This window comes from Sus scrofa, chromosome 12 (assembly GCF_000003025.6).
Source record: "Sus scrofa isolate TJ Tabasco breed Duroc chromosome 12, Sscrofa11.1, whole genome shotgun sequence".
NCBI lineage: Eukaryota > Metazoa > Chordata > Mammalia > Artiodactyla > Suidae > Sus > Sus scrofa.
In genome coordinates, this window is record NC_010454.4 from 1,113,347 (window position 1) to 1,133,424 (window position 20,078).

At 64.0% G+C, this 20,078-nt stretch overlaps 2 protein-coding genes and 1 long non-coding RNA gene across 6 annotated transcripts; 2 read left to right on the top strand and 1 right to left on the bottom strand.

Annotated features, from left to right (window-relative positions):
- ARHGDIA (Rho GDP dissociation inhibitor (GDI) alpha) lies at positions 12–3,973 on the top strand. Of its 4 annotated transcripts, none has more exons than XM_021066136.1 (6): positions 12–95; positions 1,515–1,880; positions 1,986–2,069; positions 2,297–2,373; positions 2,453–2,516; positions 2,612–3,971. In XM_021066136.1, the coding sequence occupies exons 2-6, from the start codon at positions 1,646–1,648 to the stop codon at positions 2,809–2,811; spliced, it is 660 nt and encodes a 219-aa protein (XP_020921795.1). In that variant the 5' UTR covers positions 12–95; positions 1,515–1,645; the 3' UTR covers positions 2,812–3,971.
- P4HB (prolyl 4-hydroxylase subunit beta) lies at positions 8,470–17,945 on the top strand. Its single transcript, XM_021066427.1, has 11 exons — positions 8,470–8,676; positions 9,757–9,963; positions 11,659–11,792; positions 11,879–12,016; positions 14,852–14,956; positions 15,140–15,265; positions 15,362–15,562; positions 15,651–15,771; positions 15,844–16,025; positions 16,128–16,214; positions 17,055–17,945. Exons 1-11 carry the CDS (start codon positions 8,532–8,534, stop codon positions 17,133–17,135), a joined length of 1,527 nt encoding a protein of 508 aa, XP_020922086.1. The 5' UTR covers positions 8,470–8,531; the 3' UTR covers positions 17,136–17,945.
- Positions 17,767–20,018, bottom strand: LOC110255936. Its single transcript, XR_002336922.1, has 2 exons — positions 18,990–20,018; positions 17,767–18,472 (listed from the first exon to the last, which is right to left on the bottom strand). It is a non-coding gene; the product is annotated as an uncharacterized LOC110255936 (long non-coding RNA).

Consider the following 20,078-nt stretch of genomic DNA (forward strand, 5'->3'; position numbering starts at 1 on the left):
TCCCGGAAGTGGCCGGCCGGGCGCGCGCGGGTGGGGCGGCGACGTTCGTCATTCCGTGCGGGAGGGAGCGCGAGAGCGGCGCGGTCGAGGCTCCGGTGAGCGCGGGCGGCGGGGCCGGCTGGTGCGGTGGGCTAGCGGGCGGGGCAGCCGCGGAGGGGGAGGCGGGGGGCCGCGCCTTTGTTCCCGCCGCCCGCCCCGCCCGCCCCGCCCTCCTGCCTGCCCACCCGAAGGGTCTGCGCTGGGCGGGGGCGGCGGTGACAGCGGGCGGCGGCCGGGGCGCCGGGGCAGCCCACGTGCGAATCGGGGACGCCGGAGGAGGGAGGCGGCGGCGAGGGAGCTGGAAGGCGAGAGGTGGGGGCGTAGGGGCCGGGGGCGGGAGCTGGGGATGCACAGAGGTGCAGGCCTCTTTTGTGGTCGCAGCTCGTGCTCAGCGGCTCCCTCCTCGCCGGTGCACGCCAGCCTGCTCCGGCCGGACGCCCACTCGCCTGAGCCGTGTGGCCCCCGCGCCCCACCCCGCGCGCCTGCCGCGCCCTGTCCAGATTGCGGGCCCTGCAGGAAGTGCGCGCCGCGCGATCGCACTTAGAGGATCCTGTCGCCTGCGGCCGCGCTTGAGTGGCGTTAGGGCGTGAGCTTTCTAGAGGAATTCCAGAGGAAGCGACTAGGAGGTCTGGAAATACGGGCCGGGCCCCACCCTGCCTTCGGCGGCCGGGTGGTTCCGGGTCCCCCGCGGCCCTTTGTGAGATCTTGTCCGCGCGCACATCCCGGCTTTGGCTGTCTTTACGGACAACGGCGGCCCTGACCCACCTCCCACACCACCGAGTCGGGTCCGAGCGGGTTTCAGATACTGCTCGGGGATTCCGGGGGGGGTATGCGATGGTCATTCTTAGTGAAAGAAGACCAGTGGCTGCCCTATGCACTGCTCCTCTCTTTGATGGCACTGCTGCGAGCTCTTCTGGGCGAGGATCCCGAAGGGGGCTCCTGAAATTCCCACACGTCTAGAGCAGTTTCCAAATTCTAGGTCTCTGAACCCTCACAGCTGGAGATAAGGTTGGCAGACATTTAGGGTCCCTCGTCCATTTCAGGATTTATCTGTGCGACTCAGGCTAGCCCTGTCATCTGAGCCTTAGGAGAGCCTTGTGTTTGTAGGGTGAGAAAGAACTAACTTGTAGCCTGCACAGACATTTAGGACAGGCCTGAAGGAACAGACCGATCAGCAATAGTCAGTAGGAGGGATCTCTTGAGGTGAGCCCCTGGGCGATTCAGGACAAGCAGCAGGACTTGGTCCTGACCCTGCTAGGTAGGTCTGGGGTGCTGCTGCTTCCTGGAAGCAGGGGAGCTGTCCCTGGTCTTTGCAAGGGGCAGGCTGGGGCCTCTCTAGCCCTGGATACTGTGGACCTGGAATTGGGTCCCCTGAGGTGGGCAGGATGAGGAGGTGAAGGTGGCCCTTCTGGGCCTCGGGAGACTGTTTCCGGGCCCTTTTCGACGTTCTGGCTGTCATGGCCTTCCTGTTACAGAGGATGCGCCTGCTCTTGGGCCCACATGGAGGCTTGGCCACCTGTGGAGGAAGATCCAACACTGATCACCAGTGGGACCTGCAGAAGGGCTAGAAGGGGCGACGCTGGGTTCCTCCAGGCTGCCACAGCCCATGCCACCCTGCCCACAGGTGTCCCAGACCCCGCTAGAAGAGAGCATGGCTGAGCAGGAGCCCACCGCCGAGCAGCTGGCACAGATTGCAGCTGAGAACGAGGAGGACGAGCACTCGGTCAACTACAAGCCCCCGGCCCAGAAGAGCATCCAGGAGATCCAGGAGCTGGACAAGGACGACGAGAGTTTGCGCAAGTACAAGGAGGCCCTGTTGGGCCGCGTGGCCGTGTCTGCTGGTGAGTGGACAGGAGCGCGGGTACCCGTGGCTTTCCTGGGTGTCTGCCGCTATTTACCCCCCCCCCCCCCCCCCCGCAGAATTCTAACTTGCGATCACTTTGCAGACCCCAACGTCCCCAATGTCGTGGTGACCCGCCTGACCCTGGTGTGTAGCACTGCCCCAGGGCCTCTAGAGCTGGACCTGACAGGTGAGTGGCCTCTCCGAGGTTCCTGGCTGGGGCCGCAGCGGTCGGCTGCTTCCGCTAAAAATAGTTTCTCGGGCTGCTGGCGCCCTCTGCTGGGGAGCACAAGAAGTGCAGCCGAGTCCTCTTACAGGGGTTGTGGCTTTTCCAGTCTTGCGTCTGGGGTGCCCAGGATGGTGGGAGGTGACTTCCTTTGGGTGAACTTCCTAGCATGGTCTTTCTCTCAAATTCAGGAGATCTGGAGAGTTTCAAGAAGCAATCCTTTGTGCTGAAGGAGGGTGTGGAATACCGGATAAAGATCTCTTTCCGGGTAAGGCGCCGGCGTCGGGGAGGTGCGGGGCCTGGGTGGGAAAGCCTCGCTGAGCCCTGCTCGGGGTGCCTCCCTGCAGGTGAACCGAGAGATCGTGTCGGGCATGAAGTACATCCAGCACACGTACAGGAAGGGGGTCAAGAGTGAGTGAGCGGGGCCCCCAGCCCCCAGGAGGGAGGGAGACCCGGGGGGTGGGGAGCAGAGCTGCCTCCTGACGGCTGTGTTCCCTGCATCGCAGTCGACAAGACCGATTACATGGTGGGGAGCTACGGGCCCCGGGCGGAGGAGTATGAGTTCCTGACGCCCATGGAGGAGGCGCCCAAGGGCATGCTGGCTCGAGGCAGCTACAGCATCAAGTCGCGCTTCACAGACGACGACAGGACCGACCACCTGTCCTGGGAGTGGAACCTCACCATCAAGAAGGAGTGGAAGGACTGAGCTGCGGCCGGAGGGAGGCGGGCAGGGCGGCCGAGGTCGAGGACGTGCCCCCCCACCCCCCCCATCCCCCGGACCCCAGACCAAAGTGCCGCCAGGGCCACCCACACTGCCGCCTCTCCCCGTCTGCCTCCTGGCCGCCCGCCCCTCCACCCTTCCAGCCCGCAGACCCAGCCGCCTCGGTGGTCTAGTGTCGTTGCTGCTTCCGCCTGTGCTGGGGGGGGTGGGCTCCTCCCAGGCCTTGTCTCCCCTTCGGTGTCCTCGAAGTCCCCACCTTCCTGACCCGACCCGAGGCCCTGGCTTCCCCCAGGAGAGTCGGGCATCGCGTGGGAGCTCTGGGTGCCCGGGTCCCTGGGCCTCCAGTCGCCCTGGCTCCCACCGTGGCCCCCTTCCCGGCGGGGGCGGGCTGTACCGCGTAGGGCCTGGCGGGGCCGGTTGTCCTCCCGCTTTCACTTCTCCCCGGTCAGTCCATCCACCGCTGTCAGTGACCGTCTAACCATGATGCCTTAACATGTGAACGCGTGCTGGGGGGGCGGCCCTAACCTCTAACCCCGTGTCTGCATGAGCATGTGGTCTCCCCCGGTCCCTGCCCTGTCCGCGCTCCCTGTGGCCCGGGGAGGTGTGTGGGGTGTGCTGCTCCCCAGTCTGCCCGGGCCTGGCCGGCCCCCTTCCCCGGCCAGCGCTGTGGGACGGCTCCTGGGGCTCGGGAAAGCCAAATTGCCAAAACTCCAGTGGCTTCCACTCCCATCTGGGAGGCTGGGTGTCCTCCCGCCTCTGCCTTCTCTGGCCCGTGGGCAGTGCCTGGAGCCCAGGCCCCGGCAGAGGGCCCTTGGCCGACGGAGCCAGTGGCCAAGCCTTACTTGTCCCACCTGGGCCTGCCGGCCTCGAGTCGCCTGCCTGGCCTGTCAGTATTTCTTGCCTCCATACGTGCCGTCCTCTGGGCCCACTGGCCTGCCGCCTTGCCCCCAGGCTTGGTGCCACCATCCCCAGCCAGGCCCTTCCTGGACCCAGCCAGGACAACTGTGGGACCAAGCTTGCACAGCTGGAGCCGTCCCCTCTGCCGCCCCCACACCCCCTCCCTGGTCAGGCCCCTGGCCTAGAACGCACAGGAGCCTGTCCCTGCTTCTCCTTTTCTGACCGGGAAATAAACTCCCCCTAAGGAGCCAGGGTGTCTGCTACTCGTCTCCCAAAGGGGAAGGGAGGGGGGGGGTGACTCCAGGGCACCCACGGGGTGGCCAGGGGCCAGGAGCAGTGGCTGCTGCTGCTGCGGCTGTTGAAAGAGGCTGGGTTTAAAATCTTTTCTCGGTCACAGCAGCCCGTGAGGCCAGTGCTGCCGTGAGGCTTGGCAGGTCCTGCGGGGGATGTGGGTGCAGGCAGGCCCTGGGCCCATTGCGTGTCCACTGCCCCAAGCGGGCCCCTGCACCACGGTCGCCAGCGCTGTCCGAGCCTTCAGAGGAAACACTTCCAGCCCCAAAGGAGAGGGACCTGGTTGGAGAGTCCACAGCAGACGCAGGGCTTGAGGTGGGAGGTCAGGGTCCCACGGGTATCAGGGACTCCAAGCTGGGCCGGAGGGCGGAGGGGACGTTGGCACCATGCAGAGCAGGGCCGATGGAGAGGGCGCTGTGGGACAGGCAGGGCCAGGGCCCAGAGGTGGGTCAGCGGGAGGAGATGGGGACCCTCGCTGTGCGGAGGTGCCACGTGCCCCACAGCCCTTCCTGCCAGCCGGCACAGTCTTGGCAAGGCCTCAGGGTGGTGGGGCACCTGGGAACCGAGGTGGCCCCAGAGAAGGGCACGAGGGAAACTGCAGCTCCCGACAAGAGGGTTAGTTCCTCTTTATAGCTGGGTGCGAATTGTAAAATCTGTTCCCTTTGTGATCCGAGCTGGTGGAAAAGCTACGTGTCGAGTGCAGAGCTTGCCACGCCCAGAGCTTGCTGCCGCGCCTCCTGGGACCTGACATTTTTCCCAGCACTTATCGGAGGGTAAACCCTTCCAGGAGCTTATCGCCAACTGGGGTGGACCTGGAGGTACCTTTTGCCCCCACTTCCAGGTCAGTGACCACAGGCCGTGCCAGGGTGGCTCCTACAAGGCCAGTCACCACTGTGGCCTTCCTTACCTTACTGAGGCCTCTGGCACTCCGGAGGCTGGGCCCTGTGCTGGCTGGCAGGACAAGATGCCACCTACAGCAGCTGTAGACCCCAGATGAGATCCACAGGGGCCTCTGGACTGGCCCCAGCAGGATCGGCCTGCCAAGCAGGGGAGGTGCTGAGACCGCAGCTCCAGGTTCCCAGGCCCAAGGCCCTTCCCGCTCAACTCAGATGCGCCTGCCTTTGGAGGGATGAGGCTCCAGAGCAGCAGCTCCAGTCCCAGCTGGTGCAGGAGCCACAGCCACGTGAGCTCTCCCAGTCCACTGGCTAAGAGGTCCATGGGAATCCAGACCTGGGGCTGGCCTGTACTGTCAGCAGTTGGGTTGATTGGGCAAGGACCTTCTGAGGCTCCACTGGGCCAAAAGGCCTATTTTTGCCCTTGGGTTTTTCAGGCTTTAGTGTGACAGGTGACCTGAGACCTCAAGTGCCAAGTTGTACAGGCACACTGCCAACAGCCAGGACTTTGTCCTGGCTCCTCCCCTGGCGGAGGATGACACGAGGGCACCTGCAGGACCTGTATGACGTGTCTCTCAGGTTCCAAGTCTAACCTGACCCTCCTAGTCGCCTGCCAAGCCTGTCTGTACAGCTCTGAATCCCTGGGCCTGGCCTCCCCGCCCTAGTGAGCCAGCGCCTGGGACCTCTCCTCTGCCTCCGGCCGTGACCCGTCACCCCCCAGGTAGACCTTCCTTCCACTGAGGAGGGTGGCAGCAGAGACCAGGTTGGCATTTGATGTGACTGGTCACCAGTTATGGTAGTTTATTAAAATCTCCTCTGTGTCCCCCCCTGTCAGGCTTTACAATCAGGGCCCCCTTCAGTCCCCCAGGGCCATGCTCACCACTGCACCTGCTTCTCACATGTGTCCCAGCTCACCCACAGGCAGGGCTGTGGCCCTCTGTCCCCACTGCTGCTCCATGGTGGGAAGCTGCAGTCAGGAAAGAGCACCCACAGGGTGAAAGGGAGTTGTTTTATGCTGAGGACTGTTTTTGAGAATGAAACGTATCAAGACATTTGAGCAGTGCAATTGTTCAACCGATGTTTAATAGGCACCTTTTCTGAGCATGAGACCCCTGGAGGACGCCCTGAAGCAGCTGTGCTGGGTCCAGAGAGATGCCAGAGTCCCAAGGTGTGTCCCGACAGACCTTGGCTTTGGCCATGGAGGCCCAGACTCAACCAGAGTGAGGCTCAACCACAGCCAGCAACTCAGTCTTTGTTCTGCATCTGGTCTGTTCTCCCCATTCCTAGTATTCTCTTTGCTCTGGGGCTTAGCTGCCTCCAAACCATCACAAACTAATCAACATCGTGCTATGCCCCCATCAGCTGAAAAACCTGATGTCCCAACACTTGGGCATCCAAACTCTGACTTCATGAGTGTCTCCGAAATCTAGACACAGTACTAAAGTCCCTTGTCTCAGGCCCCAGGTTGTGGTCTGTAAACAGTGGTGGCAATCACTAAAGTGTTGGGAGACCGGGCAGCAGACGTGAACCAAACCCCACCTGTCCCCAGAGAGCAGCAGAGCACGCCTGCCCCGGCTACTTTTTTTTTTTTTTTTTGGTCTTTTTGCCTTTTCTAGGGCTGCTCCCGCGGCATATGGAGGTTCCCAGGCTAGGAGTCTAATCGGAGCTGCAGCCACCAGCCTACACCACAGCCACAACCAGCAACGTGGGATCCCAGCCAGCAACGTGGGATCCGAGCTGCGTCTGCAGCCTACACCACAGCTCACGGCAATGCCGGATCCTTAACCCACTGAGCAAGGCCAGGGATCCAACCTGCAACCTCAAGGTTCCTAGTCAGATTGGTTAACCACTGCGCCACGACGGGAACTCCTGCCCCTGCTACTTATGAAGCACTGCTGCTCAGCAGGCTGGCACCCAACTGACCTGAAGTGGAGGCCACAGCCAGAGACACGTGTCCAAGTCCTGTAAAGGTCCCCCGTAAGGCAGACAAGCATCCCAGCAGGTACAACCTCCCCAGCCTGGCCCTTGCTCTACTGGCACTGGGGGAGAGGCACAGAGAACCTGGAATTCCTATTCTAGGAGCTGAGAAAACACACCCTCATGAACAACGTATCCACAAATACAAACTCTCAGAAACACAAAACCATCTTTTTTCTATACTTTCCCACTTCTGAAATCAGGATGCTATTACACAGCCAATGTGTACCTTTAACGTGTTTCCGTTTTTCCTGCTAAGTTATTAAATCGATGATGAGTCTTAAAATCGGCATTGGGTGGCGTTTCGTAACCGAGAAAGTGAACACAAACGGAGAAGAAAGGAATCTCAAGGGGGTGGGCGATGGGGGGGTTAGGTTTTGAGCCCCGAAGAAAAAGAAGAAAAAGGAGCTGCTCGGTTCAGAGCTGCGCCGCCCGACGGAAGTAACATTCCGGCCACGTATGCTACTTTAAATGTTCTAAAGCCACGTTAAAAAAAAAAAATGAAAACATAAAATTTAATACTTTTACTTAACCCAACGTATACAAAATATTCCATCATGTCCGTATAAAAAGGCATCAAGGGACTTGCGTACACTCCCCTCCCGTCCTCGGCCTTGACGCCCGGTGTGTGTCACGCTCACTACCCGTGCCGCTGGGCTGGCCGCATTTTAGAGCTCCGGGGCCCCGGCAACCCTCCGATGGATGGTACGATCCACCTGGGCGCCTAAGAGCGTCCCAGAGACCGCTTCGTGGGACTGGCAGCCCGTGGGAGGAAAGGAGGTGCCCGCGGGGGAAGATGCCGGCCCAGAGCATCTCACCGGCTGGCGGCCCCAGCCCTCGCCAGCGTCCCCATTCCAGGCCCAGAGCCGGTGGCCCTCCTCCCGAGTTTTCCTGGCCCCATCGCGTCCCGCCTCGAACCTCCCCGCCGGCCCCCGCGCGCTGCCTCTGCGCTTCGCCCCGCCGCCACCGGGAGCGCCCTAGCCGCCCGCAGACGCCCCTAGGTCGACGCCCGAGCCGAAGCCCGGCAAGCCCGGCAGGCGCCGCACGGGCCTCACGCGCGCCGGAAGTGCGTCAGCCCGGCTTCCGGCCTGCAGAGCCGGGAGGCGGGGCCAGTTGGGGATACGCGGTCCAGTCAGAATGCAACACGAGGGGTTTAGGAGGCGCAGGCGTAGCTCCGCCCCCCGGCTGGGGGCTCCGCCCCACTGCCACGTTCGACGAAGGATAGGGCGGGGTGCGCGCAAGTCTGGGCCAATCAGGGGCCGCAGAGCCCGGGCCTCCGAGGCTAGCAGCCATTCAAGACCCGCGGAAGGTGTAGGAGAAAGCCACCAGTCACAAGTCGAGGGAGAGAAAGTTCTCCGCCGGGAGCCAATGAGAGGCCGGGAAAGAGTGCGAGCGCGAGCTCCTCGGCCAATTCCGGGCCAGGGCGAGGGAAGTGCCCTTAGCGATTCCGAATCCGGGGCCGGGGCCAGTGGGGGTGCCCAATGCGAGCGCGGCGCAGGCGGGGTCCGGAGCCTGCTGGCCAATCGGGAGCGGGCCCAGGCGGGCGCGCGCGCGCGGCGGCCAGGATTATAAGGGCGGGACGGGCGGCGCGCGCTCTCGTGGCCTGCTGTCCGGCGGCGCCAACCGAAGCGCCGCGCCCGTGCCGACATGCTGCGCCGCGCTCTGCTCTGCCTGGCCCTGGCCGCGCTCGCGGGCGCCGGCGCCCCCGACGAGGAGGACCACGTCCTGGTGCTCAACAAGGGCAACTTCGACGAGGCGCTGGCAGCCCACAAGTACCTGCTCGTGGAGTTCTGTGAGTGCCGTCCATCCGTCCGCGCTGGGCCTCGCCGCCGCCGCCGCCGGGTGGGGACAGAGGGGGCCGGGCGCGCAGCGGGACAGAAGGGGTGGAGGGGGTTGGAGAGTGGTGGTGCCTGGGCGCCCTGTCCTCCTCCCCTGGCCCCGCCAGGGCCGGGTTGGGGGCTTCAGGGCTGTCAGCGTTGCGGCCACCCCAGGGCGCACTGACTCCTAGCCCCTGGAGAGGGTTCCTCTCAAGCTGAAACAAGCCACAGACCTGGCGTCAGCGTCCCGGGGCCGCGCGCGCGCGCGTCCCGGGGGCATCCCTCCTGCCTAGCTGGACCCTGCGAGCGACCGAGGGCCGGCAGCTTGGACTTGCCCTTGTGCTTGACGTCGCCCGGCAGGACCCCTCTGTCAGCCCAAGAAGGGCAGGGCGGACTGTGTGAGCGGCCACAAAGGCAAGGAAGCGCGCCAGCGTCCAGCCGCCTGACTGCTCACCTGGGCCAGCCCCCAAGCACCACTTCTGCCCCGGCCGCCTTCATCCTGTCCTAGCTGTCTTCGGTTTCCTCCAGTGCCCGCTGGGATTCAAACCTTTGCTGGTGTTTCTGAGTCTTTGAGCCCTTCCTGTTTAGGGGGGAGTCTTAGGCCCAGCCCAGCTGCTCCCCTTAGCTGGGAGCGCCCTGTCCCCACAGTGTAAGGAAGGCAGTTTAAATGGGAGTCTCCGGGCTGGTGGGCATGGATGTGTGTCTGGTCCTCAAGCCTGGTCTCGCTCCGTGGACAGTTGAAGCGGCTTCAGCTTCTAAACGTCTCTGGTTCCTCAAGGGAAATTGCAGGGACAGGAGTGCTCTGGCCGCCCGCAGGTAATAGGAAGTTGCTTGTCCTCACCGACTGTCTCCATGCTGCTGGTGGTTTGTCATCCGCGGCCCCTGTCAGGCATTGCCCAAGAGCACCAGGCTGTCTGTTCAACCTGCGCCCTGGCGGGGGGAGTGTTGGTGGGAAGATAGAAGGTTTTCAGGAGGGAAGCGCCAGAGGAGAAGAAGGGGAGGGAGGCAGTGGAGCCGGGCAGGGCTGCTCTCTAGGCCCCCGCTTTCTCTTTCAGACGCCCCGTGGTGTGGCCACTGCAAGGCTCTGGCCCCGGAGTATGCCAAAGCGGCTGCCAAGCTGAGGGCGGAAGGTTCCGAGATCAGACTGGCCAAGGTGGACGCCACTGAAGAGTCGGACCTGGCCCAGCAGTATGGCGTCCGGGGCTACCCTACCATCAAGTTCTTCAAGGACGGAGACACGGCTTCCCCCAGGGAGTACACAGGTGTGGCCCAGGCCCTGCCCTCTTGGCGCCTGGGGGGCGGGCGGGCTTTGCCGGCAGGCCTGGGAAGGTGGCAGGTGGAGGAGAACCCCTTCTCGGGCGGAGTTCTGGGTCTGGATTGGGCTCTGCGGGGCACAGGAGCAACAGTCTCTCCTTCCTGAGCCTTGTGGGTGGAGAGGGCCGTCCTCCGAGCAGGGGGAGCGGCCCAGCAGCCTTGCGGGGCCGGCCGAGACCAGCGGGTCCCAGGCCAGGGCTCACGGCCTTGGCAGAGCTCAGATCCAGGCCCCACACTGTCTTCCACACGGGCCCTTAGCCACTGCCCGGCTGCTTTCCTGGGGCTGGGCCACTTTGGAGGCTGGTCAGTACCAGTGACAAAAGGAGAATCTTTGTAAAACTAGTTCAGTGGCTCATCCCGTCAGAATCCTCTTGAGCAGCAGATCTTGGGTTTTCTTTGTTTTGTGTTTCGTTTTTTGTCTCTTCTAGGGCCGCACCCGCGGCACATGGTGGTTCCCAGGTTAGGGATCTAATCGGAGCTGTAGTCTCCGGACTACACCACAGTCACAGCAGTGCGGGATCCGAGCCGCATCTGCGACCCACACCATAGCTTACGACAACGCCTGGATCCTTAACCCGCTGAGCAAGGCCAGGGATTGAACCCACAACCTTGTGGTTCCTAGTCGGATTCGTTAATCACTGAGCCACGACAGGAACTCCAGGTCCTGTTAATCCTCGCGTTGGCAGCTTCGGTCTTGCCACCAGGCTGCTGTTCATTCTGGGGACAGAGGTGCCTTGTGCAGAGTCCCCACCCGCCTGTCACCAGCGCAGGTGAGGCACCTGTTTTTCTCTTCCCCTGTAACTTGCCAGCGTCCTTTTGTTTGTTTGTTTTCCCTTTTTGGTCACCCGGTGGCACAGGGAGATCCCCAGCCAGGGGTCTGATCCAAGCCACAGTTGTGACCTGACCTGTGCCACAGCTGCGGCAGTGCTGGATCTTTGAACCCCCTGTGCTGGGCGGGATCAAACCTGAGTCCTGCTACCGCAGAGGTGCCACCAATCCCGTTGCGCCACAGTGGGAACTCCTAGTCCTTTTCCTTTTCCTTTTCCTTTTTTTTTTTTTGATTGGCCACATCCTGAGCCAGGAATTGAACCCACGCCACAGCAGTGACAATGCCGGGTTCTTAACCCTTAGAATCCTTTTAAATGTGAGATTGGGCAACTAGGTGGTCACATCTTACAAGGGGAAAAAGGCCAGCCAGCGTCCACCCTGGAGGGCAGCTGCTGCTTTTTCGCCTCATCTGCTTGGGTGGCATGGCCTCTGCCTCCTGCGGGTCCAGAAGGACACCTGACCAGCTTGGGCACATGAGGTGGTAGAGCCTGTGAGCTGACGCAGGGGAAGGCTGGCCTTGAGACTGACTCGGTCGCCAGCCCTTTCCCCTAGTGGAACCCCGTCTCTAATTAAGACGAAGCTTAGGGTGAGACCTGGGGGTGGGGAGAACATGAATACGTCATGAATTTTAAAGCCACAGAAAGTGGACCAGGTGCGAAGAGGTTAGGGAAGAAAAGGGACTCGAACCCCCTGGGGTTGGGGCACGTATGTGGACAGGATGCCTTTTCTGGGGCAGGGGGCGGTTTGCTGTGGTTTGGGCAGGGAGGGTGGGTGCACTCCCGGTTTCAAGTGGACCCCGCTCGTGTTGGGTGCAGCTGGCAGAGAAGCCGACGACATCGTGAACTGGCTGAAGAAGCGCACGGGCCCCGCCGCCACCACCCTTGCCGACGGGGCTGCTGCGGAAGCCTTGGTGGAGTCCAGCGAGGTGGCCGTCATCGGCTTCTTCAAGGTAGAGGCTTCCTTCCTCCCGCGGCGGCCGGGCCGGGCCGGGGCCCTGGGCGTCTGCAGCAGCCCCCTCTGCCTCTCCTGCTCCAGGACGTGGAGTCGGCCGCGGCCAAGCAGTTCTTGCTGGCCGCAGAGGCTACAGACGACATCCCCTTTGGGGTCACATCCAACAGCGACGTGTTCTCCAAGTACCAGCTGGACAAGGACGGGGTCGTTCTCTTCAAGAAGGTGAGTCGTGGCCCCGGCAGCTCCCTGGGGGGGTCGAGGTGTGGCCCCAGCGCTGGTGCCTCCCAGGACCTTGCCCCGCTGGCCTGTTATCAGGGCCCCTTCTTGCAGCGTCAGGTTGCCGGCGCCTCCTGGACCGTGGCCTTCAGCCCTTTGTTCTGGTGGCGGTGGACCCGGGAGGGAGCGGCTCCGGAGCATTGGCTCTGGAAGGGGTGGTGAGACGGGGCAGGGGGAGGGCAGCGTTTGGCACTTGACCCGCTTGGAGCGTGGCATTCGGTAGCAGGAGTCCACTTGTGGGGTGGGGCAGCTGTCACTCTGCCGGCTTCGCTCCTGGGCTGTTCCCACCCCGTCGGCGGAGCCCGGCCCCGCGTCTCTTCTTCCTCGTGAGGAAGGGCCACGTGTCTTTGGACTGCTCTGCGCTCGTGCTGGAGCGCGGCCTGGCCTTGGGGTGTGCCCGGCCTTCCTGGCGACGACGGGGCTCTTTGATCCCAGCCACCAGCCGGTGGGCCTGGGGCCGGCTGAGCACCCGTGCCGTTGGGACACAGCTGTCCCTGCAGTGGGTGGCAGGGAGTGGACGCCATTCAGACCTTTGGCGGGGAGCGGAGCCAGGCCAGAGGCGGGTCTCCAGCAGGCGGGACGGAGCCCCCCACGCGTCCTGTTTTGCTCCCCTGGGAAGAAGCTGGTCGTACAGTTACAGGAAAGTCGCAAGCTGCGTGGCCTGGGTGGTGACAGTGTTTGGCGTGCCACCGTCCCCCGCCGTGTGCCCTCGGTTGGGGCAGCGTGTCCCTCCAAGCGCACAGGCGGCCCGTGGGCTCTCCTTGCGCCGTGGGTGCCCTCACGGCGGCCCCTGAGGGGCCCAGAATTGCCATCTCAGGCAGCTGTCACCTCAAGGCGCCCAGGAAGCCATGATGCCAGCTGGTGGCGAGAGAGCCCTGCCATGCGGGCTGGGGAGAGGGGCTGGGGGCTGGGGCCTGGCGGGGGCCCCGGGCGCGCCCTGCGGTTCTGAGTGAGGAGCTCCCTGGCCGGCTCTGGTCACCCTGGTCCACGCCGTGCTTCTTGTTACCGCTGAGCTCTGGAGCGGCCTTTGTGACGCCGGACCCATGCTGCCGGCGACCGCGTGTCCTTGAGGGTCGGGATGGTGGCTTCTCGTCCTGCAGGGACCATCGGAGGACGCGGTAGCTCATCCGTTGAGCTGACCACCGTCGGTTCTCTGGTGTCCCCGCGGGCTGGGCACAGCCTCGCCAGTGGTGAGCAGGAGCCTGGCGGAGCCCATGGGCCTTGTGCCCGTTGGGGTCCTGGGGTCACAGGCACAGTCAGACCGTCAGGCGCTCCGCCCCGTCCCTCAGAGGGAGCTGGGCCCAGCGGTGGGACAGGCTCCCTGCTGCCCCCGCCAGGCAGGATGGCAGGGACGCGCCCCGTGGAGCTGCTTTGGCAGCGGATCACCTGTGTCTTGGTGGCCCTTTTGCATCCGTGACGCCCGGGGCCTGAGTGTGGGTGGGGCCCTTCTGTGGTGTTCCCTCGGCAGCCCAGCGGGCGGCCTCTGCCCAGGGCCCCAGGCCTCGTGCGGCTGTCACCAGATAACGTCACCTCGAGGACTGTGACGCACAGGCCACGTGGTCGTGGCGGAGTGGGAACGGTGGCCTGTCACCGCTGACGGGGGCGCTGCACTAGGCCTGCCGGAGTGGCCTGGCAGCCTCTCGGCTTGGTTTCCATGTTTTCCGTCTGCACCTCTGCGGCCCAGGGAGGGCAGAGTGGCTCTGCCCCAGGCGCCCAGCACCCGGCCTCCGTCGCCGTCAAGCCGTGGCTCGGGCACCACGTGCGTGGGGTGGGAGCAGGAAAGGGCCACCTGCTTTCCTGGAAGTTATTGTGGCGAAATGCAGAGGGAAACGACCTCCCGGGGAAGAGAGCAGCTCTTCCTCCGGCTCCCCTTTGAGTTTCCGGGGAGATGGAGGCCGACCTGCTGGACATGCTGAGGCCCCACTCGGCCTCCCTGTCAAGGGCAACCCAGTCCGAGGCGAGGCCGCCCCTCCGGACTTTGGCAGCAGCGCCCCCCCCCCATGGCCCCGGGACTTTGAAACTCACAGGTCGCTAGGCTTCGCGTGGGTCCTACCTGTCCTTTTTTACTGCGCTAGACTCGCCCTTCTACAGTAACCGTGACAGGTGTGCTGTTACAGTCTCGGGACGGTTAGTTTTTCCCAGACGATGACTCTTCAGTGGGAAGAGTGGGCTGCTCGTTTGGCCCGCCTCCGCTGTCTGCCTAAGCAGAAGTCAGCTGGGCTCTGTTTGCCCTCAGCCTGATGCAATGTCACACGCCGTACCGCACACTCGGGGAGGGGAGCGGGTGACCAGGCACCTGCCGCCGGAGCGGGATTGCGAAAACCACTTGACCGTGCAGCTGCCCTGGGAGGGCCTGGGGCCGCAGGGGCGAGGCCCGCACGGGTAGGGCTGCAGTTTTTTGGGGTTTTTGTTTGGGGGCCGCACCTGCGGCACACGGAAGTGCCCGGGCCCGGGATCAAACCTGTGCCCCCAGGAAACTCCTGGCTCCAGTTGCGGGGACGTGGAGACGAGGAGGCCCCAGCACCCAGGAGAAGGACACGGGTCTTGCAAAGCGTCAGGATGTGCCGGGGCAGGGTCCGGGCCAGGGCCGCTGCGCCCACAGGAGGCTGCCTGGGTGCCAGCCTGGTGCCCAGGGGACGCGTCCCGGCAGCTGACCCTGGGCTTTGCCTTGGACAAGGGTGTCCCCGAGTGGTGCTGCAGACTGCTCGGGGCCCGCCGGGCCCGCTGAGGGCCGAGGGCGGCCTTGCGGAGAGCCCCGGCACCCACGCCTCTCTTCCACAGTTCGACGAAGGCCGGAACGACTTCGAGGGCGAGGTCACCAAGGAGAAGCTGCTGGACTTCATCAGGCACAACCAGCTGCCCCTGGTCATCGAGTTCACCGAGCAGGTGGGGCTTCGCTGCTGACCCTGCGGCGGGCGGGCGGGCGGGCGGGGCGGGGGACACCCCGCACGCTGGCGGAGCCCTGCTGGGGTCCGGGCGGGCGGCGGCACTGCGGCCGTCGGGAGAAGAGCCGGAGTCGCGAGCTTAGCTGTGAGTGACTCAGACCCCGTCCCCGGGTCTCTCGCCCAGACAGCCCCCAAGGTCTTCGGGGGCGAGGTCAAGACGCACATCCTGCTGTTCCTGCCCAAGAGCGCGTCCGACCACGCGAGCAAGCTGAGCAGCTTCAGGGAGGCCGCCGAGGGCTTCAAGGGCAAGGTCAGCCCCCCACCCCACTCCGGTCCCGGCTGCGGGGGCGGGGCGGCCGAGGGAGCCCTGTCTCCAGCGCCGTCACCGTGCCCTTTCTCCCCCAAGATCCTGTTCATCTTCATCGACAGCGACCACTCGGACAACCAGCGCATCCTGGAGTTCTTCGGCCTCAAGAGGGAGGAGTGCCCGGCCGTGCGGCTCATCACGCTGGAGGAGGAGATGACCAAGTACAAGCCCGAGTCGGCCGAGCTGACGGCGGAGGCCATCCGCACCTTCTGCCAGCGCTTCCTGGAGGGCAAGATCAAGGTGCGGGCGCGGGCGCGGCCGGGGGGCTCCCGGGCCGGCGGGCCGGCGGGCGGGGCGCGCGCCTGACCCGGCTCTGGCCGCCCCCCAGCCGCACCTGATGAGCCAGGAGCTGCCGGACGACTGGGACAAGCAGCCCGTCAAGGTGCTGGTCGGGAAGAACTTCGAGGAGGTGGCCTTCGACGCGCGCAAGAACGTCTTCGTGGAGTTCTGTGAGTGAGGGGCCCGGGGCCCGGGGGCGGCCGCCCCCCGGCCCAGCGAGACGCCGAGCTGCTCTCTTGCAGACGCCCCGTGGTGCGGCCACTGCAAACAGCTGGCCCCCGTCTGGGATCAGTTGGGTGAGGCCTACAAGGACCACGAGGACATTGTCATCGCCAAGATGGACTCCACGGCCAACGAGGTGGAGGCGGTGAAGGTGCACAGCTTCCCCACGCTCAAGTTCTTCCCCGCCGGCGCCGGCAGGACGGTGCGTCTCTCTGCCCGGGGCGGGGGCGGGGCGGCTCCCCGCGCGAGGGGGCCGAGGGGGGCGGCGGGCCGCTTCCCGCACCTGACACCCCGCGCACCGCAGGTCATCGACTACAACGGGGAGCGGACGCTGGACGGTTTCAAGAAGTTCCTGGAGAGCGGCGGCCAGGAAGGGGCGGGCGGTGACGACGTAAGTGGCCCTGGCCCCGTGGCACCCAGACGCACATCCTCGGAAGGGCCCAGAGTGCTGGCGTGGGCTTAGGAGCCCTCCGGCATGGCCGCCAGTCCCCTGCGCTGCGCTGCCGGCGTGCGCTCAGGCCTGTCCACGGCTCTGCTGGGGGACGTGGGGGGCGTCAGAAGTGCATTCAGGAGTTCCCGTCGTGGCGCAGTGGTTAACGAATCCGACTAGGAACCCGAGGTTGTGGGTTTGATCCCTGCCCTTGCTCAGTGGGTTAAGGATCCGGCGTTGCCGTGAGCTGTGGTGTAGGTCGCAGACACAGCTCGGATCCTGCGTGGCTATGGCTCTGGCGTGAGCCAGCGACTATGGCTCCGATTCAACCCCTAGCCTGGGAACCTCCATATGCTGCAGGAGCAACCCAAAAAATGGCAAAAAGACCAAAAAAAAAAAAGCGCATCCAGGCCAGGAGGGTATGGCAGGAATCAGGCCACGGAGGCGGCAGACCTGCCTGCCGAGGGGCTCCCCTGGCTGCTGGGGGGCATGGGGGATCAGGGCGACCCAGGTCGTTGGTGTGACGGTGGCCGTGTGCAGTCACCGCCCCTCAGACTGCAGGGGGGGACATTACGCGCCAGCAGCTCCCTGCTCAGTCTTCACGCCGTGGCGGGCCCTGCACCCACCTGGGGGACAGTGGGGGCAGGGATGCTTGGCTCCCCCTTGTCCTGGGGGCAGAAGCCCCCCCCACACACACACATCTGCTCACGTCCCAGGGGCCAGCTGGTCCCTGGTGTGCGCGCGGGGGGGTGGGGGTGGGCGTGGGGCCGCTCATGCCGGTCCCTCTCTGTCCCCGTCCAGGACCTGGAAGATCTGGAAGAAGCGGAGGAGCCGGATCTGGAGGAGGACGCCGACCAAAAAGCTGTGAGAGACGAGCTGTGACGCGGCCGACCAGGCCCGGGCGCCCGCACCGGCCCCTCCCGGCGGGCTGCGCAGCCTCCGGCCGCCGCGGCCCCTCCCGGAGAGGGCGCACTGATCGGAAATGCAGGGGACTCTGCTGAGGCCACACGCGCTCTACCCCACGTGGAAACCTAAGCCCGTCTTCCTTCGCTTTTCAACTTTCGGAAAGGGGTTTATCTCCGGACCAGCCCAGCCCATCTTCAGCTCGGTGGGCCTATTTTTAATTGTGATGTACCTTTTCGTACATGGCTTTGTCCAGAGTGCTCCCTGAATGTTTTAGGATCTCACGCTGGCCACGTCTCATCCTATTGGGTTTATATTGTCACTTGCAGAATTCCGTCGGTGGGATTTTTAGACATTTTGGGGACATCAGGGGGGTGGTCCAGCTTGGCGAGGCCTCTCTGGAGACTCCTGTCCCCTGTGTGGGGCGGGACCAGGCCGGGCTGGACGGTCCCTCACTTCACGTGGTGTCACCATGGCAGAGCGTGGCTCCCGCATCCTTTGGTTCAACGGAAACTTGAGGTCTCCGTCACAAGGGCCCCCCCCGCCGCCGTGACTGGAGGGGGCCGCTGGGCCCGGACAGGCCCAGCGGCCCCCTCCCTCCCCAAGCCAGGGTCTTCATGGCTCAGTGACCTCCAGGTGGCCTGAGGCCTGCACCAGCGGAACGCTGACCTTCTGTCTCAGGCTGGGAGGCGGCCGAGGCTACCTGAGCTGAACTGCACGCTCTTGAGGCGTTTCTACCCCGATGTTGGAATTGGACACATTGGCCAAATAAAATTGAAATATTCTGCCTGTTGTTGCCTCTGCTTTGTGAGCTCCAGGCGCTGGGAAGTCGGGCTGGAATTGCAGCTTTCTAGGGGAGAGGAGGTGGGCTTGGTGGGGGCTGCTCTTGTGCAGACACATCCTTCTTGGAACGTGGCGGGGGTGTGCACCGGTCCCAGGGATTCCGAGTGTGTGGCCGGGGCGAGGGTGCCTCCTGGCCGAGTGCCATCAGCTGGCTCACCTGGGGTGGGGGCGGCCAGCGGCCCCAGGGTGGACTCTGTGTCAGGACACGCAGCTGGGCCTGCCAGAGTCGTGCCTCCCCACCGGAGCCTGGAACCGCCGCAGGCTCAGAAGAGGAGTCTCCAGACTTCAGAAGTGCGGTGCTCATCACCAGACTTTCACAGGAGGAAATCTGGTGTTAAAAGAGCAGGACTCTTAATTCGTACAGTGTAATCTCAGGAGTTCCTGGTTGGTTCGGCAGGTTAAGGATCTGGTGGAGTCGCTGCGGTGCACAGGTTCGATCCCTGGCCTGGGACGGTCACATGCCACAGGTGAGGCTAAATAGGTAAATAAAACGTACCTTGACTGCTAGAACTTTCACTTGCTAGGTTTGCACGGGGACGTACAACTGTGACAGCTGTGGGCCCGGTGGCTGTGTTGCCCTGATGGCACCTGAGCTCAGACGGGCGACACCTGGGCCTTGGGGGCCTCGGGACCTCTGAGTGGAGACCCGCGGGGGCTGGCTGGGGCTTGTGCCATCGACACCCTTGAAGGAGGGTGGGGAGGTGGGAGGCCAGGGACAGAGTGAGGGTGGCAGCGTTTCCCCGGAGCCTGGCCCGTCACGCCCTGTGCTCTGTCCCACGTCCTGGTTCCAGGCCCCTGGCCCTGATGCTGCTGGGAGCCTGGAGGTGGCGGGCAGGCGGGCACGCGGGGCAGTCGTGACCCTGAGACTTGTCATAAATGTGGTCTCTCAGTAGTCTTGACCCACACGGAGGCGAGTGTGACTTTTTCCCGTGACTACGGCCTCCCGGGTGCCCCCAGGCCCCTACAAACCAGTCTGCCCCCACCTCTCACCTGGCACGTGGTATACAGCCGGCATCCAGGAAGGTCCTGGGGTTGGTTGGTACCCCGGGCAACCCCCAGCCAAGCCTCCGCACAGCCCACGGCTGGGGTCCCTTCCCTGAGCCCAGGTGGCCTGGTGGGGGCTGGCTTCTGGCTATTCTGCTCCAGATCTGAGCTGGCTCTGCGGGCGCTCGCTGGGGAGTCCTGGCTCTGTCTCTGATTCGCCGGGGAACACAGGGTTTCCGGAGGAGGGAAGCCAGGGTGGGCTGAGAGCAGGGCTGTCGGGAGGCACAGCCGTGAGGGGTGACCCTGCCGGCGGCTGTGCAGAGCCCAGGGCTGTCATGTGCTCCCGGGAGGGAGTGAGTCACTGACACCTTTCCCCTTTTGCCCGGGCAGCTGATTAGCACATTCCTGGGCCCGGGTTTGCTGGGCCGTGGAGGTTGGAGCCCAAACCCAGCAGGGCTGATGGATTAGCGAGGCAACTCTGCAGGCTCTGGGGTAGGCAGTCAGGGCTTAACAGCTTAGGAAGGAAGTCAACCTCTCTCCCTCTGGCCTTCCTCGCTCCAGGTGGTAGGAAGCTCCTGGCCTGGAGCCTAAAAAGCAGCCGCTGGGATGTGGAGGTTCCCAGGTGAGGGGTCAAATCAGATCTACAGCTGCTGGTCTACACCACAGCCTAACACAACACCAGATCTGAGCCTCGGCTTTCACCTACGCTGCAGCTCACGGCTACACCTGATCCTTAACCCACTGAGCGAGGCCAGGGATCGAACCCCGAGTCCTCATAGACACAGATCGAGTTTGTTACTGCTGAGCATGACGGGAAGTCCCTTGGAGCTTCGCTAGTTGCATTCTTAAGACTTCTGAAAGTAAGCTCTTTGCATTAAATGTTTCAGTTTGCGTGACTTCTCCAGAAGGCCGCAACTCGGAGTTCCCTTTGTGGCTCAGTGGTTAACTAAACCCGATTAGGATCCATGGGGATGTGGGGTTCGATCCCTGGCCTCACTCAGTGGGGTAAGCATCCAGCATTGCCGTGAGCTGTGGTGTAGGTCGCAGATGCAGCTCGGACCCCTGGCCTGGGAACGTCCACATGCCACGGGTGTG

Bases quoted from the DNA above. Each gene is read 5' to 3' on its own strand.
- ARHGDIA (XM_021066136.1), top strand. From the start codon at position 1,646: ATGCCACCCTGCCCACAGGTGTCCCAGACCCCGCTAGAAGAGAGCATG. The intron at 1,881-1,985 runs GTGAGTGGACAG...ATCACTTTGCAG, and splicing joins CCGCGTGGCCGTGTCTGCTG to ACCCCAACGTCCCCAATGTC. The intron at 2,070-2,296 runs GTGAGTGGCCTC...TCTCAAATTCAG, and splicing joins TCTAGAGCTGGACCTGACAG to GAGATCTGGAGAGTTTCAAG.
- P4HB (XM_021066427.1), top strand. From the start codon at position 8,532: ATGCTGCGCCGCGCTCTGCTCTGCCTGGCCCTGGCCGCGCTCGCGGGC. The intron at 12,017-14,851 runs GTGAGTCGTGGC...TCTCTTCCACAG, and splicing joins GGGTCGTTCTCTTCAAGAAG to TTCGACGAAGGCCGGAACGA. The intron at 15,563-15,650 runs GTGCGGGCGCGG...GCCGCCCCCCAG, and splicing joins TCCTGGAGGGCAAGATCAAG to CCGCACCTGATGAGCCAGGA.